The 18,333-nt window shown below is 38.2% G+C and overlaps 1 protein-coding gene across 5 annotated transcripts in view; it reads left to right on the forward strand.

The window, feature by feature from the left end:
* Nucleotides 1-18,333, forward strand: part of FHOD3 (formin homology 2 domain containing 3) — a 359,344-nt gene that overhangs the window by 207,491 nt on the left and 133,520 nt on the right. For all 5 annotated transcript variants that reach the window (XM_042868621.1, XM_042868620.1, XM_042868617.1 and 2 more), the window contains exon 6: nucleotides 7,364-7,458. In XM_042868621.1, coding sequence (XP_042724555.1) covers nucleotides 7,364-7,458 — 95 coding nt within the window. The remainder of the gene's footprint in view (nucleotides 1-7,363; nucleotides 7,459-18,333) is intronic.

The following is an 18,333-nucleotide window of genomic DNA, read 5'->3' on the forward strand; positions in this document are numbered from 1 at the left end:
CACTAGAAACGAGGAGAAACACCTATACAGAGCTTAATTTTTGTCCTCCTTCTGCAGCAAGAAGGCGTAGCTCAGACATGGGTACATAAGCCGTTTGGATTTGATGCTGTAGTATTTACACAAATTGTGTCCTGCATTTGCCCACAGCATTTGCAGAATATCTCTCCTCGCAAGAAAATCTCTCAGAGAATCTCAGCAATCGTTTTCTGCTCCTTAAGAAATGAAGCTCTGTCAGCATATGTGGAAGTCTCATCAGAAGATATTTTAAAAATTCTAGAAATCTGAATTCTTAAGAAAAATATGTAACTTCATACGTGTATAGGAAGAGCACTAGTGTTTCAGCTTACATCAATTCAGGTGAGAAGTATCTGCCTGAATTCAAACATATATATGCTTGTATTAGAGTATGTTAACATAATTCAGGGTTACCACACATTCTCTTTTTCCACTGGAGTTTTCCATGATGAAGCACCATGGAAGACTGATCTTCTTTTAATGATCATTTAGACAACCTCCTTTTTCTTCTTTTTCTATACTTACCCAATGCCTGATTGTATGCACTATTCACACTCATGCTCTGAAGGCTGGATGCAGAAAAGAAATATGAGCTGCAGAGAAATCAAGGATATAAAAAAAAGTCAATTTAAAAGTATTTCTGTAGGGTTTATCAGCAGGAGTCTGTATTCATTTATAAAGTTCTGTCAGATTTGTCTCAAGTTTTTTTCTGAAAGTCTTGGAAATACAAGTCAATATTTTTCAATCTGTTAAAAATAACTGTTCCAAGTTCTTGGTGTCTGCATCAGACCAATGAAAAATGTGACCATTCTAGTTTGCCACACATGTAAACCTCAGCCAGTGTTTGAAATCACATGAGTTCCCAGAGCTGAGGATTTTATATCTTTGAGATTTTGTTAGAAAACTTATTTGAGTATTTCATACTTCTGTGCTTGTAGTCAGCTTGTAAAATAGTGCTCTAAAGCTGGAGTAGAATTTCTATTTTAATAATATTTTTTTTGCATATTTATTTTTAATTGTGACATGTACCCAAATGTGTGTTGTTAAGCGTTACTAATCTCGTAAAACATGTTGGAGATACGTTGCTTGCAATATAAAATAAGAATTAAGGTAATTATGATTAGCCAGTTAATAACTCACGTGCCTAAGTCAGATTTCAGTTCAAATAAAAAGTCATTCAGCTGGTTAACCTCTAATAGAGTTGACTCGGAGTGTATCCTTTCCTTGCATTCATATAGAATGAATTGCAAGAAATATCACAAAGGAAACACTGGAGCAGGTGCAGTTCTGGTGTGGTCACTTGGCATCACTCTGGCTGGTGTGTTACCACAGGTGTTGCACATCAAGTAAAGGACCAGCTTTTTCTGAAATAGTTGAGCCGATTAAAGCTGACTTATGTTCTTTGATCTTAATAGGTGCTGTTTCTGAAAAGAACACTGGAATAGAGGGGTGGCAAGAGAAGCATACAGAAGAAAAACTGTGAGGGCTTTCTAAGGTCATGGAGCGTCAGTGCGTTGTCTGTGTCCTGGAAGACCCATGCTTCTCTCTTGTGAAGTGCTAGGGACACTAAGAGCCAATGGTAGTAAGCTTCAGGGAAGGGAGATTTGTGTGTGTGTGCTCTGTGGAAATGACAACCAGAGCCCTTGTAGTTCAGGGGCCACAGGGAGAGTTACAGACACAGCAGGTGGGGGATCCTCTGCTCCGCACACACTGCAGTCACAGCTGGTCAAGGTGTTGTACTTCTTATGTCTGCTTTAGTGCCAGAGCTGCATCATCAGTTGATTTCTCGGGAACAAAAGTGTTTATCCATCTTCTCCATGAATTATTTCTGAGAGTTCTTGGAGCACAAATGATCTTAAGTGTCCTGAGTGGCTCATCAAAACTAAGGTTATTATTAGGATGAGCAATTAAGTAGAATGGAGTAACAAGAATGAGTAGTGAAGGTCTTTCTGTTGTGCCAGGTGCATCAAGTTATAAATCTCTCCCTCAGTATTTCCTGAGGTTTTTGTGGGTGATGGAAACTATTGCCTGCCCGTGCCACTTAGGAGCTTATAGTTAAGCATGGAGCTTTAAGAGCCTGACTGAAATAATAATTGCTAAAGCACGTGTGCCATCTCTCTAGATTTAAATTAATACATGCTGGGCAATGAGTGGATTGAAAGCAGTTGTGTGTATAACGGCATGAGAGTGCTGGTGGGCAAAAACCTGAAAAACCTGCTGGTAGTGCGTGCTTGCATATTGGTAAAAGTTGATCATATCCTGGTCTGCACCAGAAGAAGCGAGGCCAGCAGAGTGAGGGATGTGATTATCTCCCTCTGCTTCATTCTCTTGAGACCCCATCTGAAATACTGGGTGCAGGCCTGGGGCCCCCAGCATGAGAAGGACATGGACCTGTTGCAGTGGGTCCAGAGAAAGCCATAAGGATGATTAAAGCGCTGGAGCATCTCTCCTACAAAAAAAGCAAAGGCTGAGGGAGCTGGGTTTATTTGGTGTGGGGAAGAGAAAGCTCCAGAGAGACTTTACACTGTAGGAGGGAGACTCTTTATCAGGGAGTGTACTGATAGGATAAGGAGAAACAGTTAAATTAAACTAAAAGAGGGAAAATTTAGATGAGGTGTTAGGAGAACATTTTTTTGCTTAGAGGGTGATGAGGCACTGGCACAGTCTGCTAGAGCTGTGGATGGCTTTTCCTTAGGAAAGCTTAGGGCCAGGTTGGATGGGGCTTTGGACAACCTCATGTAGTGGGAGGTGTCCTTGCCCTTGCCACGGGGCTTGGAATTAAATGGTCTTTAAAGGTCCTTCCAACCCTGACTATTCTATCATCCTAAGACTAAAAGCTTGGCTTCAAGAAGTGTCAGCTAACATAAAAATCCTCATTTACGGTAGCAATACTCCTCGTCTATATATGGAATTATCTTTGCAGTATCTGCTTACAACTTTGTTTCTGAGGTGTATATTTTGTGAGACAGTTCAGTTCTTAGTCTAGTATGGGTTAATGTGAGAGTCCTGTGAGCTAATTTCTTTGCATGTTTCAGTATGATGTCTGTGATAATGGAAAGAACAAATGAGCAGGGGCTAAAAGAAAGGATTAGACAAGAAGGGATTTAAAGAAACTTTGATACGAAACAAAATGTTCTTGTACTTGTAGCCAAAAATAGAAGTGTTCTTAACTTCCTGGATAACACTGTGATATCTTTAATAAGAGTTTAAAAAAAAAATAATGGGAATAGGTATGTAAACAACAAATTTTGCACAGGAGCTGAAACTAAGCATACCAATAGTAACAAAGCAAAAGAACAATTTTTGAAACTTAAACTGGTTCCAGTGTTGTGGAGTCACAAAGTTTGGTACAGTGGGTACAGTGCTTCTTTGTAAGTTGGATTTCAGAAACACTGGAAAGGCCAGGCCATCTGTTTTACCTGATGTCAGCTCTTACAAACTTGGATCTGTACTGTGTTAATTTTCAATTAGCTGCATGATACCAAGGTTGCAATTAATAATGATTTCTCATCACCATTAGTGGACTTTAGTGAACTGTGGCAGTCTATCCTTGAATATAAGGTATAGTGTGCAAGTGCTGATGATTGCTGTTAGATAGCTCACAGTATACACTGCAAGTGCTGCTGATGAGGTGCCTGCTGAATTTTGGCCAGGAATCTTCCCTGGGAAATAAAACCAGCAGAGGCAGGATTTGGCATTGGCCCACTTCACTGTATATGTTTGCTTATTCTAGTTTAAACAAAAGATGCACCACTACATAACTCTTGACATGATGAATGGCATTTTGACTCCTCAAAAACTGAAAGCAAATAGTGCTTCTGCTTATTCAATGCTGGTGGTAAAATATGAAACAGATAGAGAAGATTAGAAAAGCATACTTCAGGAAACAGCTTGACATTCTGGATGAGAAAAATTTACTTAGTGATACTGATTGTGATAACGTTTTCGGCTACAGTTTTTCCCCAATGGTCCTGTTACCTTTATACAGGAACCCAGGAGAGTATTAGTGCCAGTACTGGCAAGTTTTGAGAGGCCTTCTTAAACCTTTTATTTCACAGAACTCTATGAAGTTTCAAGCTGATCTGTCCTTTTCTAGCTAAGCCTTTACTGAGAAATGCAGCAATTTTCCATAGCTACTTGAAAATAGCTGTGGGTAAAGTCACAAACTACTTTCACATTAGATTAAGGGTTTGACAAGGGTAGTGGGAACAAAGAAATTCCAAATTAAGTCTGCTCCATATTTAAACTTCCCTCTCCCAGCCCTCTATTGCACAATAGCAAACTTTTCTCATGCAAGCATGTTGTTGATAGACTTCCAAAGAGAATTCCAGCTAGCTGAGAGGTAGGATTAAATGGATTAAATAATCTCCTTGATTTTCAGTGAAAAGAAGTTCAATTGAAGGCAAGTATGAATGCAAAATCAGATGATAGCAGACTAGCTTGTCCTTCTGAATAACCTCAGTTTCCTTTGCAAATTAGCTTGCCTTTTCTGGATGAGGATGTGTGTGTTGCCATATCTGTGCAAGCAGACATGTACATGAAGCATGCACTATAGCCCCAGGTATTGTAGTGATCTTATGTACAGCCATAGGCTGAGATGTAGGAAAGTAGTTGCACAATAAGGTCTACAGGGAATGTCAAATGGTGGCCAGTCTGCCCTCCGTGTCCATGTACTACAAAGCTGGTGTGCCCTGCTCAGTCAGCCCCAAGCCTCAGGAAAGCCTTCAGCCCATCAGCTGGGCATACACACCAGTGTTTTTGTTTCTCTTCCTTCTACCTTGGTACTGCACAGTTTCCAAGTGCTAATTCTGCTTGTCAGCACAGACACTTAACATAATATGAAGCTCTTTTCATGGCATTCTTTTCCTTCTCTAAGAATTTATCAGGCATGAGTTTTGTATAAACTACCCAGATATTTCTTAACTTACTCTTCCTTCTAATGAAAGACAATTTCCCCTCAGCCCTGCCTATCCTGTCTGCTTTCAGTTTTCTGACCCCTAACAATTTGAAGCTCTGTTCCAAGGTCTGTCAGCAGCTGACAACTTGATGTGTGGCAGATAACTACTGGGGCTGTACCTTGTATGTGTACAACATGACTCTGTAGCAAATGTATATTCTATCTCTAGCCATTTTGTGGCATTCTTTCGTTCTCCTCTGTAGCTTATTTGGTAACTAGTTCAAGTGGCTGCAGTGGTGGTTTTTATCATGTGTTACTAACCTTTTACCTGTAGTCAGAAGACCCATTCTGTTGCTGGAAAGATACAGATACTACCATATACTTGGAATGGCATCTATGACTAAAAGTAATTAAAAAAAAAAAAATGGTGGGGGAAAAATTGGGAGAGGAGGGGCAAGATTAGTAATAGGTTACAACTGTCAGGATCCCTGAGACATTTTTATGGCTTCTTTCTAAGGTCTACTGATTTGCTTTAACCTATTGCTATGAAAAGTTACATCTAAGAGCTGAAGAATGATGTATCCCATATCTCACTTAAGCATCCAGTCTAAGTATGAGAAGTAATTTTATACTGTGTACATGCTTTGCCTTTAAAAGCCAATTTCTTGCTGCCTTTGATTTCTCTATTAATTTGGAAAGATGTGCCAAGCATAAAATTTGTATCACATTTGTTTCAAATTCAAATTAAATCCCTTTACCCTCTAAAAAAGAATTTATATCAGAGGGGGAAAAAAAAAAGTGGCTTGGAGACCTTATCATGGCTGGATCTCATCCTGATTAAGGGCCAAATCTTTCTGGTACTGAAAGGAAGTGAAAACAAGTATTAGGAACTTTCTCTGATTACCGATGGGGATAGCAGTGTTCTCTTTCTTAGGCCTGCAAGGAAATGCTACAAAGAAGGCATTTATTCTGTCGGTATAATTCTTATCTCTTTTCTGACTGCCTTACATCTTTTATTTTACCTTAACACTTGGGCTTGTGTCCCTCCCGCTTAATTTTATTCACCCAAGACATGTCTTAAAAGCTTGGTGAATGATTACTTCCTGTATAGCTGCAGAGAGAGACAGCACATCCCAAGGCATGGCAGCTGCCTAAGATTATCTCCTTTACACCATTTTCTTGCTCTCCTTTTTCTCTGTCTTCATAACTGTATAAGGTCAAGCTTTGCTTCTAGTTTGGTATAACAGATGAGATAAGAAATGTAAGTACCTAATATTAGTATCTGCTTTTTTTTTTTTTTTTAAAGAAAGTAGACCAACTAGAGCAGAGAAGAAAGGAGGAGAGAACTTTAAAGTGAAAGTTAGCTGCTCAATTATAGGGGTATTAAATCACACACCTAACAGGGATTTCTTTGAAAACTTCCACTATTGTTGAAAACCTCCCCCCAGCACTGCATAGTTCACAACCTATATAAAAGTCAACAAATGCTCAGAATGTTGTAATTTTCCTTGCCGTGTTTTTTACTTTATTTTTCCCCCATAAAGCGGTGTAGAAGGGGCTTGTCAGGTTGTGCCTTATATAATTGAGTTGTTATGCCAAGATGCTGTACTGAAAGGTGTTACATCAGTGATTTTTTTTTTCCATCCCACTGTGCTTTGATCTCCTTCGATAAAGCAGAAAATCTAAAAGTGGAAACTTTTGAAGATGGTAAATAAATTTTGCTAATCCACTTTTCATAATCTTAATGAAAAACTATTCTTATCAGTCTAAAAAGATTTAGTGACTGTTGTCTTTAGAAAGCCTTATATTATCAGGATTAGAAACTATGGAATTATTGTCATGAAATATTTTGCTAGCATGTTTTGTAATATAGTTAATATTTCAAAATAAAAGGATAAAGATGGTTCATTGTTGGCCATGCTTTGTTGCATTTCCTCACTAAAATGCAGAAATGTGAAGGTGAATATTCACTGTCTTTTGTTAATTGCCCTACTTTAATTTCAGATTACTGAAATTAACTGAAATAATCAACGTGTAATGCAAGAGTACTGATCCCGAGCATTGCATGCTGCTGAAACAAGTGCTAAAAGTTTTGGCTCACGAGATGTCGCCCATTATATGTAATGGGTCCATTGCAACAGCAAGCAGCATATACATAGGATACTATTTGCAGAATTTGAGGCAATGATATATAACATTTATAGAAAGAAACAGGTATCCATACTTAACACTGCACAAAATTCACACTTATATCATTGAGATGAAGTCAGTAAAGTTACTGCGGTTGCCCAGGGTCTCATTTAGAAGAATCCTACCCGCTGTATCTTTTGTTGAGCTCTCCAGGTCTCTGGAAAACAGTGCTTACATTAAGTTGTCAGCAATGCTTAGGGTTGTAATGGGTGTGTATATACATGTCTGATTATTTATTTTTTTTTCATTTCTTTGCAATAGCCTTGGGCCAGATTATGCTCTATGTTGATGGCATGAATGGAGTAATAAACCATAATGAAACCATCCAATGGCTGTACACACTTATTGGGTCAAAGGTAAGACACCAAAATTCTTGTTTTATATGTTTTTTGATATTTTTAAATGCATTTAATTCATATTATATATATGCATAAGTGTTTTAACAGATTTTATACTGGGTTCTAAATGAGTCTATAACTCAGTGCCTAGAAACCAGGGCATGCTGGGCTGTTATTTCTATTCCATCCTTTTCCTACTCTTTTATGCTGTTGGTTATGAAAGCAAAGACAGTGGGATCAAAGAATATCCCAGGTTGGAAGGCAGTCACAAGAATCATAGAGTCCAGCTCCTGGCTCCACTCAGGACCACCCAACATCAAGCCCTATGTCTGGGAACACTGTCAAAATGCTCCTTGAACTCTGGCAGCTTGGGGTCTTGACCGCTGCCCTGGGGAGTCAGTTTTGCTGCAGACCCTTCCCCTAGCCCCCTGACGCAGCTCCATGCCATTCCCTCAGGCCCTGTCACTGTCGAAGAGAGAAGAGCTCAGCGCTGCCTCTCTGCTCCCTGCAAGGAGCTGCAGCTGCCATGAGGCCTCTCCTCAGCAACTTTGCTCTGGGCTGAACAAGCAATACCTTTGTTGCTGTCTTTATGCTGCCATTGGAGTTGACCATATTTTTGCTGTTGCAGTTAATGAGATATTCGTTGAATCTCTTTTTGGGTGTTCTCTTACTTCCCTTTATATTCTATGAAGGCAAATCCTTTTCTGCAGTTCAACTGTTGCACATTGCTCTACTTTGCTGAGCACTGGGGAAGGCAAATTCAGAGCAGCTTCCTTCTTGTGCTTAAAGAGCCTTAGAAGACAAAATCTGGTACCTGTCCGCAAAGGATTTTTTTATTGGTCCTTGCATATGAGGAGGCAACAACTGAAACTCTATACCAGAGTCTGTGCCACTTAAGTGGAATAAAATAGTGTGTAATCCACTTTTAAGGCTATCAATTTTGGAAGTTGAAAAGGAAAGGGAACATAAATTCTGCTTACACTCCATCCTGAATAGTTACAGTGTAGGTAAAGCCACAGATCTGCAATCTGTTGGCTCTCCATCTTTGCTTGAAGTTTGTGAAATCCCACAGGAACTACTCCTGCCATTTAGACCTGCTTGGGACAGTCTTGAATGACAGAATAACTGGAACAGTGTACTTTAGCTGTTCTTGACAACTTGAAAGATGCCGTAATTGGTGGGCATGAATCCATCATTAGAATTATTAAGAAATTTCCAGGAATTTTTCCTCAAATGTCTGAGTCACAAAAAGTTGCTATTTGGATTATATAGCGACGTAGAGACACTGCTGCTTTTTCCCTTTCTCTCTTAGAAATATCTTTCATAACAGAAAGAAAAAAAAAAAAGACTCTGTGTCCCAAGGGCTCCTTTTAACCACTACAATTTTTTCTATAATATGCAAATTTCCCTGCTTCGGAAGATGAGCAAGCCTAAGAATAGATACTAAAGCATTAAGAGAATTGATTTATCTTGAGTTGACTGCTAGAACAGGTAGATATGTAAAACTAAGATAATAATTGTGGTTATCAAGCATCAGTCTTAATGAACATGATTAATGACCAGTTCACATTTGAGAGAAGATGAGAAAATTTTCCCCACATAAAGTGTTCCACTGTTGGCTAGATGTTACGCTGGGCAGTTTGCCCTCTTGAAGCAGGGAATGTTAGCCACAGTTGGAAAAGCAGTGCCAGAAGAGAGAGAAATGGATTTCTTGCTACAGATCCTCATTTTCAATGGGACAGATGAAAGAAACAAGCAAAGAAAAGAAAAGAATGGCCATGGTATCCGCAATTATTTTAATTCTCTAATGAACCTAGTGGAGGAGAAATAACTGTATTTCTACCTGCAGAATAATTTCTGGCTAACTTTTCTTGACCAGAGTACTTTAACTCCTCAGTCCTTAAACTCCTTTCTCCCTCCCCCACGGTCAGCCCAAATGATTGTCTCCATATCCAGGCTCAGTGCCTGCAGCTAAGGAATGCAGGCAATGTGCTTTGAATAGTTTGGTTTCAGGTAGCATCAGAGTTGATTTTTCATTATTGTTTGACTGTCTTGGAAAAGATCTAAGTCCTTGTCTGTGTGCCAGAAGCTAATCAAAGGTATGACAGACTTACTATCACAGTATGGTGTGATAGCTGCTTTATGCTCTTTAAGATGTTTTTGGCTTTCTGCAAACAGCAAATCCTTGGAATTTGCAACACACCTCAGCCTAATTTGCAGTCCTACTCTCTTGGTTCCTTCTCTGCAGAAAAGGAGGGGAAACATTTTTTTAACACTGCTGAACAAAATGGAATAGTAAAAGTGCCAATTAAGTATCAGAACAAATCCCTTTGAGAGGAAACAGAGGGCATGCAGTCATTCAGCTGCCACAGCTGCACCTGGACACATTGCTTCTTGCCCTCTCAAAAACTCTGATGAAGTTTAATAAACTCAGCAGTGGAGATGGTTGAATCTTTTCATTGCAGATTTCTTCTGTCAAATTCTGTAGTGGTTTTTACCCTTTGCTGTTATTTGCTCTTCTGAATTTGTGTAAGGCTACTGGCTCTGTCTCCTGTGCTCAGTTAGAGTACAAGATGTTTGCATGTGCTTTTCCACCACAAGGACGTGTTCAGCAAGGGGCCTTAGGGCTTGTCATGCTCAGCACTGGGACAGCCATAATTTTGGCACCCAGTGCTACTTCTGTTCAGGGATAGTTAAAGAAAGAGGACTGAATCTTTAAATTAGTGGGAAAGAATGAATATAAACAATTAACTGAAAGCTTGTCTAGATTGTCACCATTACGTGCTAGATTATTAATAGCTCCATTGCAGTTTTACAGTAGTTGCTTATGTAGTTGGATTATTTGAAGGCAGTGGTGGCTTTGACACTGTTTTGGTGAGGTGGTTAAAATTCCGGTGGCATGACTGAATTAGTACTGCTGCCCTTACATTGGGCAAAAGGCATCAGACTGAGGAACTGAAAACAGGAAAGAAGGTTATTCTTAGATTACTCATTTGGTAGTGGAGAAAGAGCCTTCTGTTTCAATTTGGCATTGCCCAGGCATTAGATTGGAAATTTTAAGTTAGCAGTACCTTTATTTTGCCACGCTGTTTAAAGAGAAGAACATTATCAGCAAATCCCAGACTCTCAGGGCTTCTGCAGACCTTTATAAGACAACTGCATCCACGTGTGACCAAGCCAGTGGACTTTCATGGCCATTCTGTGCATTGCTTCCCGCTCATCAGTGGCTTATTACATCTACACTGTAATACCACTTTAAATATATTTACTGTTTTGTCATTATGTATGTTTATCAGTCTTTCCCCATTTAACAAAGCATTCAACTATGTGCTTATTTATAGGTATATGGTTATGTTCTGTTTGTACCCGCAGAACTTCTGTATGTAACTGAAAAATAACACAAAAATGTACAGCTATACTGCTACAAAAATGGACGATAACAGAACCAAGTTACTGGTCATCTTAAATAAGCTAGAAGTTGTGCATAAGGGAATTATCTATGTCAACAAAGTTTATACTTGGCATTCATTGATGGAATGAAAGTTCATGCAAGATAATAAGATAATACACTTTAAAATCAAATCAAAAGCACAGAAGTTGACTCAGTGTTAGTTAGCAGTGCTTTCAAAGTTGCTCCGTTATTACCTTTTGTCAGTGATCTTGCCTTAAGTGATACATGCTGTAATACAGATCAAACCTACGTTAAACCTTACAACATTTGGGAAGTTGTATTTTACTAGTTCCTTGTGTTTTTTTTCTGCTAGCTGTGTGCTGCTGCTGAAGTTAGAATTAAATTTTTGTGTCAAATAGCAAGTCAGCCTGATTGTTTTAGCTGATTGTAAAGGGACCTGAGGCTTTTGTTCACGCTGGCACCTCAGAGCCCTATGGAGGTCTCTTGTGGATCACCTGCTGATATAGAATCTTGATTTGACGGTGGTAGGCAGGGCTGTTGGAAAATTTACCCAAAATTTACCCAAAACAACGAACACCAGGTTAAAAATGTGTAAGTGCTAAGCTGTATTAAATCCTTGTAGTGTGTTTTTCATCTGTTAGCATATATGAGGTAATATGTATTATCTTTCATATGCATTGGTATTCACTCCGAACTGTTAATAGAAAGCATACAGTGCTGTATCATTGCCTCTCCAGGTCCAGTACTAGTCACTGAGTGTTTACAAAATGTACGTATCTGAACAAAACATCTTGGAGAAAACCCAACCTTTTATATCATCCACTAGAGGAAGCAGAAGTTCCTTTGCAACTCAAACCTGAAAGCTTTTGCCACTTCACATTAATCTTCAAATGTTTAAGACAATAAGCATTCCAAAACTTGAGTCTGGTTTCACCTTTTATATTCCCTCACATTTTTGACTGCTACTGATAATGATTATTTTTTTTCTCATTTGATGATCCAGGCTGTTCTAATTTTCCCTCAAGGGAGCTAAAGCCCCTTTCTGGCATTGTTTTCTGTGGAAAGTAATCCATTTTCAAAGTGGTGCTGGGTAACTTCAGAAGTCTGGGAGGAATGCTAGGCCTAGGCTGACACAACAAGGTTGATTAAAGATTCCTATCTCACATCTTGTTCTAATTTTTTTTTTTTTTTTTTTTTTTTTGCTTCTGTCTGGGTCCTATATTGGAAGGTTAAATATGAATTTTAACTAGCAAGTTATTTCTGTGCCTTGTCTCAGTCCTTTGCTTTCCTTTGTATTGAAGTACTGATGTTATGAATATTTTGCATATAATCCAATCCAAAAGCAGAAGAATGATTTCAAAGCAGAAGAAAGGAAAAAAAAAAAAAATACAGTGTTCAAACAGGACATAGCTATAGTGAATTTGTTGATTTCAGAATAAAATTTCTGTTTTCAAAAGAAAGTTCAGCAGACCTTTTTCCAGTGAAGTTACAGTGGCACGTTGAAACATTTACATAATGGGTCTGTCATTTCTTGATAATTTTGTGAGGAATGGCATTCTTAGTTGCATAGAACACTAAATCTGATTTTGCAACTGAGTAATCTAAGGTGTGTAGAAGCAAATAGGTTAAGTACTTGATGAAATCAGAGTTTTTCACAAGCCTTTTACACGTGCACTCAACTCAAGCTGTAAGAATAGTGGAGAATATAATGGAGCTTGAACTAAGTCTTTTCCTCAGAAAGTTTGTCACCAAATCCTATACAGATGTACATTAAATTGGATCTACAGATCTATACTGTAAAGTGATTTATAAATGTGGAGAAAGTTAGAATTCAAAGAGAATTAAGAAATCTGAATGAGACTGAGTATACTAGCTTGATCAGCATGGAAAACCAAAATATGTTAAATTGACTCACCACAAAGAGAGAGAGGATGGTTCAATCTCCTGATGAGTTTCTTGAAAATGTGTTGTATTTGCATTTCTTGAATTTTTGATTATATATATTTTTAAATCATTGTGTATGCATGACCTGTTCTGAGTTAACATTGCCTGGAAGGTGAAATGGAATATGTATAATAATATGCCAAAAAGATTTTTTTAGCAGAAAGTAGTGCTGTATAATTTTCTTGAGCTTCATTCTTATTTTGTACGAGCATGATCTACAAAAACTGGCCTGCTAGAAAAATTAAGCATGCAGGAGAAAATGCACATAAAATTAATCAGTCATTATATGAACTGTGCTGTCATCTTCTCAATCTGCTGCCTTTATAGTTGATTAACTCATTTGCAGCCTCTTAGAAGTGAGGCTTCATATACAACTAGTTTATAAGCAGTGCAGTTTGTGATGTTTCTCCACAAGCCTGTGTTTTTGCTCTGTTTTTGAGCCTATTCCAGGCAGAAAAGCCATTAGGTATTATTGTTTTGGGTACTCAAGCCACTTTCCTTCCTGGAAAGTAAGCATGGTCTCCTTTGTGCGCTGTTCTGCACTGAAGACATTGAGGTAAGTGAAGAGATACAACTGGTTTGAGTTCAGTGAAACAGTAAACATCCATGTCTGTCTAGGAGCTGCTGCTTCTTACATTTAATCTGATGTGTATTTAGGCATTGAATTATTGTTGTGAAAATGGTTGTGTGAGGGAGAAACAAAATCCTGACTTCATAAGAAATTAACTTTTGTGTTTCCAGCCTTTGGAGGGCCTGAGCCAAATCTTACCAGACCAGAGGAAAGCTTGCCTCAATCTTTCACTCAGAATCTGAAACTGCACTGTTGCATGAACATAGTTTGTTTTGAATTGTATTTAATTAGTGCTTTGAAGATAGGGATCAAGATGTTGCAATAAACTTGGATTAGGATAAGCCAACAAGTGCAGACTACATTATGTACTCATTGTGGTCTGTCCAACTTAGCAGGCAGACTACTTCAAGTCCTCTGTTTTTTTTACAAACTATACTCGTAGATGATTTTTAAAGTCATCGAACATAGTTGTTAGCAGTAGGTCCAGTTCCGTAGCAGTAAGAACTTCAGCTCAGCCTGTTGCATTAATTTCTGGGTTTTTTGAAGGGATGAATACCCATTTTTCTGTGTTCAGTGTGAACTGTAGATAAAGACAATGCTTAGAAAACACATGTTCCCCTACATCATGTCAGAGATCTTATTTCAACTCATTTGAAGTGGAGAATGAGAAAATATAATGATTAACTGCCAACAATGTGGTGAATGTTGAGGCTCAACTTTTCACTCCATCACATCTATGCAAAAATGTACGAGAAAACATTCTGTTAGCAAGGAGTGAAATATATTCACATATTTCTAGAAAATACCATGTATCTATACATATGTATGCGTTTCTTGTTATAAATGAAAGGCATGAAGAAGAAAAAAGCAAGTGTAGTACTTGAATTAGGTAGGGAGTAAGAAGAAAAACATGAAAATCAGTGTTAGCTTTCAGAATTGCATTGGTCTCTTTCACTAAAGTAGTTTAGATTCAGAGATAATTTGTGGGTGACTTATTGTGCCTCAGGTCCTAGTTTTTAATATCTTCTATTAGCTACTAGTATTTTTTAACAAGCACTAAGTCCAGCATTCATATGAAAGAGGGAGGTGCAGGTGGAAACCTTGTTTGTATTGAGACATGTGAGTAAAGAAAGTGGAACCCACTTGTCTTTACAGCACGCCTGGAGCCACCAGTTTGAAAGATCCTTAACTATAAAATCAATTGCCTCAACAAGAAAAACAGTAAATTTTCAACTGTAAGTTGTCAGCTGGAAAAGAGTGAAGAAATACCAAATAGTTGCTCCAAGGATAAAAAGCAGATGGAGATAGTTGTAATCCAAGTTTACAGTACGTGCCATCAGATGTAAGAAGTATGCTTCCCTGAAATACTTACACATATCTAAACAAAGAAATCAACTTGGCCTGCCTGTATAAAACATTGCTGTCATAATGCCAAAGCTGTTGGAATAGCTAAGTTGTTATTTTGCAGGTAGAAATATCGTTAGTCCCAAATCAGGATTTTATTAAGCTGCATTTTAAGGAAATACATCACGTTATGAAAATGAAATAGGCAGTTGTGATGTGCAGTGGCAGCAAGGCCGAAAGTCATGGTGAATAGGGAATCTGGGTCTGTATCATCTGTGGTGGAAGAGAAGTACACAACATCAGTGTGAAACAATGAGAGAACAAAACACAATGAACAATGAGCACATTTCCGTAAAGTGAAAAATGCCAACGTAAGGAAAAATAACTGGCATCCAGATATATCCAATTTAACATGCTTTGGATCTTAATTATCCAAATACTGCATACTGAACCTTAGATACAGGTTTTGTCTTTTCTTCCAGCAGAAAGCACAGGTGTGTGTGAGGAGACCATACACAGTTTTGTAGGAAAAAAGGAGATGGTCCAATTTCTGCACAAATTTCTTTTGTGTACGTGAGCATGCTGGCTTTTACGATTGTTAGTAAGCATTGTGATTAATTCTGATCTATTCCCTCAGGTCTGATGAAAGTAGGCAGGCTTTCCTTTTAACAGCAGAACTTTGGGTTTACCTTATGTGTTAATTGTAGTAGCTTAAGATATTCACTGCATGGCAAGCATGGTTTAGATAGGCCCATTTTCTCACAGTTCATAGTAAACTTTTGGAGACCCAAACTTTGTTATCAAGTTGCTTCTTCATGTTACTTCTGTTTTGCTGATTGTTGAATTTCTGAGAGAAACTGCGCTGTTGGGGCTATCACTTTCTACAGGATTTCACAGAAATGCAAGCGCAGTTTGTAAGGAGAAAGCAGCAGAAATTCCACTCAAACTCTGTTTGAATTTTTGGCTATATGAAGATCCTCCAAATGTTGGAATTGAATCCACTGTGTATTTTGTGTGTACTGATGTGAGGTGCATGGGATCCTTCTTTTTCTGTTGACCTGTGCTGCATAACCTCCCCTCTCAAGCTTTTTTTCTGAATTGCTTATCTTTCTGGAGCTTTTCTAGCCAGTGAGAGAGAAACTGAGGTAATCAGTACAGCGTTATCTTTATATACTTCTTAATTTTCCTGTTTTCTTCTTAAATTATTCTCTGTTCTGGTCGTCATATATATAAAATACACTAGTGGAATCCTGCCTACAGGAAAGAAGGTGTAGCAACATTTTTTACATCATCACCATAGAAGAGTGGTTTTCTTGTATCTTAGCTTAAAAGAACGACCCAGATATGGAAGGAGTCCATGACTGGGAGGCGTCGGCACAATCTGGATTCCAGGCACATTCTTGAATCAATCTCCAAATCCCTTTGTCCCTCAGTCCCTCATACATAAAATCGGTGTTTTGGATTTTACAGCCCTGAGGGAAGAACATGAGGGAGCAAAGGGACATATTATACGTGTTGAAAGATATGCAGGTGGAAGTTGAACCTAATGGCAATTGTTACCTTATCTTTTCTTCTGGCATCTCTCAAAAATGCTTGTCGTTCTTTATTTAGATATATTCATTCTTTAAAGCAACTGCTACTAGCTGAAGATACCTAGATAACATTAAAAAATATGTTCTACAAAAAAATGGAAACCATCAAAACATTTGTGATGTCTTTATATTCAACATATGATGCACCCCAAGAAACCTCTGAGTTGCAGCCAGCTCAGGTCCCTAAAGTTATTGCACAAGGCTCTTGCCATAGGGCTCATCGTGCTTATCTCTTACATTTTAAGTCAGCCTCTGTAGTTACATGGCTGTTACTTAGGAAGGAGGATGTCTGGTAAAATGTGTAGGCTTCAATTACTTTCCATAAGATCAAAAGAAAAGTTCTCTGCTGTGATTTTATTTTTTTCCCTCAGTCCTTGTGTAGTAGTTTATACCATATAAAGTCTTTTCAAAACAATTTCTAGCGTACCAGCAGGTTCTCTCTCTTCTCAGGCTTCCCTGGCACAATGAAATGTTTCTCATCTGGACCTGCTGTGTACTTTCTTTCAATATTGTGATCCTCTTTGATCACAACAATTGGACAAGGAGTTCAGATACTTTCTGATATATCTCCCACTCCCATCACTGCTGTTTTCTTTCTTGAAGACTATTTTAATAAAAAATGTGTTCAATATAAAAATACTGTTAATACCTTAAGTAGTGTGATTTTTCAGTGTGGCTGCTGGGGGGAAAGACAGAGGTTCTGAAGGTGAGGTTGCTTCCAGATCTGTATTGCCTAGTGATTTACTCAGATGACCATTTGTAAAACTGAATATCTGGTAGCAAGATTGGTGCCAAAGTTCTGTAGAGTCCTGATAACTTCAAAATTAATCACTGCCCTGCACAATATCTGTTCTGATTTTTTTGCCATTACCTTCTGGCAGAGAAGAGGCAAGTAAATGACCAAGTTCTATTTCCGCCAGTGAAAGATCTAATTTTGGAGTAATGTATAAGACGGAAAATATCAGTTTACTAAGTAGAAACAACAGTATATTTCAAAGAAGATACTGTTGTCATTTACTATATTGGGTTTTGTGTAGAGATAGCAAGTACTCAGAAAACAGCTAAGGAACTGGATCATGGGACAAGGACAAAAAACTGAATGCAAGTTTTACAATGCAAGCGTCATCTCCTGATGTAGTTAATGCTATGGTTACTTATTCAGGGGTTATTCTGTTTTTCTTCCATTTTGCTCAAAAGCATGAGTTAGGGTGATTTGTCATCTTTGGCTAAACTTACATGATATTATGTGGAACAGATGTGACAGACATCACTAAACAGATAAATAAGGATAGAAGTTTGCCTTTACCTACAGGTCATTAGCACAGCATATTTTGACATGAGTATTTCTATCCTAATTTGCATTTACAATATGATGACTATTAGAGCACTGATAGAAATCCTGCCAGTTCTTAGTTCCAGAATGTGGACGAAGCCTAACGCAGCATCCTTTAAGTTACCTGTCCTTCCAGGAGGTTACCTTCTAAAGCTTTTGCAGTAGATAGCCATCCCTGGTGGAAGTGAGAATTGGAAAACACTGCATCTGTTCTTATGTTGAATCGAGAAAAAAAAGCATCAATGAGTACAGGAGGAGGAAAAAGTAGTGTTTTCTCTGTGTTAGAAAAGCCATCCCACAGCACCACCTAGCAGACATTGTTAGGTACAGATGGATATGAATAGACTGAGAAAAAGTCTGATAGAATATGAAATTGATCAAATCTGGAGAGTATAGTTTCAAATTGCAATTTTGCCTTATATTCTAGCTCAGGGCATTTATACAAGCTGAGGTTCTCTGTCATTCCTTCTTGTAGGTCTTAGCATCAGGGATTGATAGCTTAATGCAGCTAGTTAATCTCTCTGCATATTCAGTGGAAGGGTTCTTCGGTTTTAGGTTTTGTTTTCAATCAGGACTTGTGATCTTTGGCACCAAGTATTTTTTTAAAACACCAAATTTAATTGGAATGGTGGTGTTATTAATTGTATTGTAATGGATTGATGTTCTTGTCTGTATTAGCCCAGAGCACCAGGGCCAG

The sequence above is a fragment of the Lagopus leucura genome, unplaced genomic scaffold (genome assembly GCF_019238085.1).
Source record: "Lagopus leucura isolate 7727_CA_CO unplaced genomic scaffold, USGS_WTPT01 Super-Scaffold_100002, whole genome shotgun sequence".
Taxonomy (NCBI): Eukaryota; Metazoa; Chordata; class Aves; order Galliformes; family Phasianidae; genus Lagopus; species Lagopus leucura.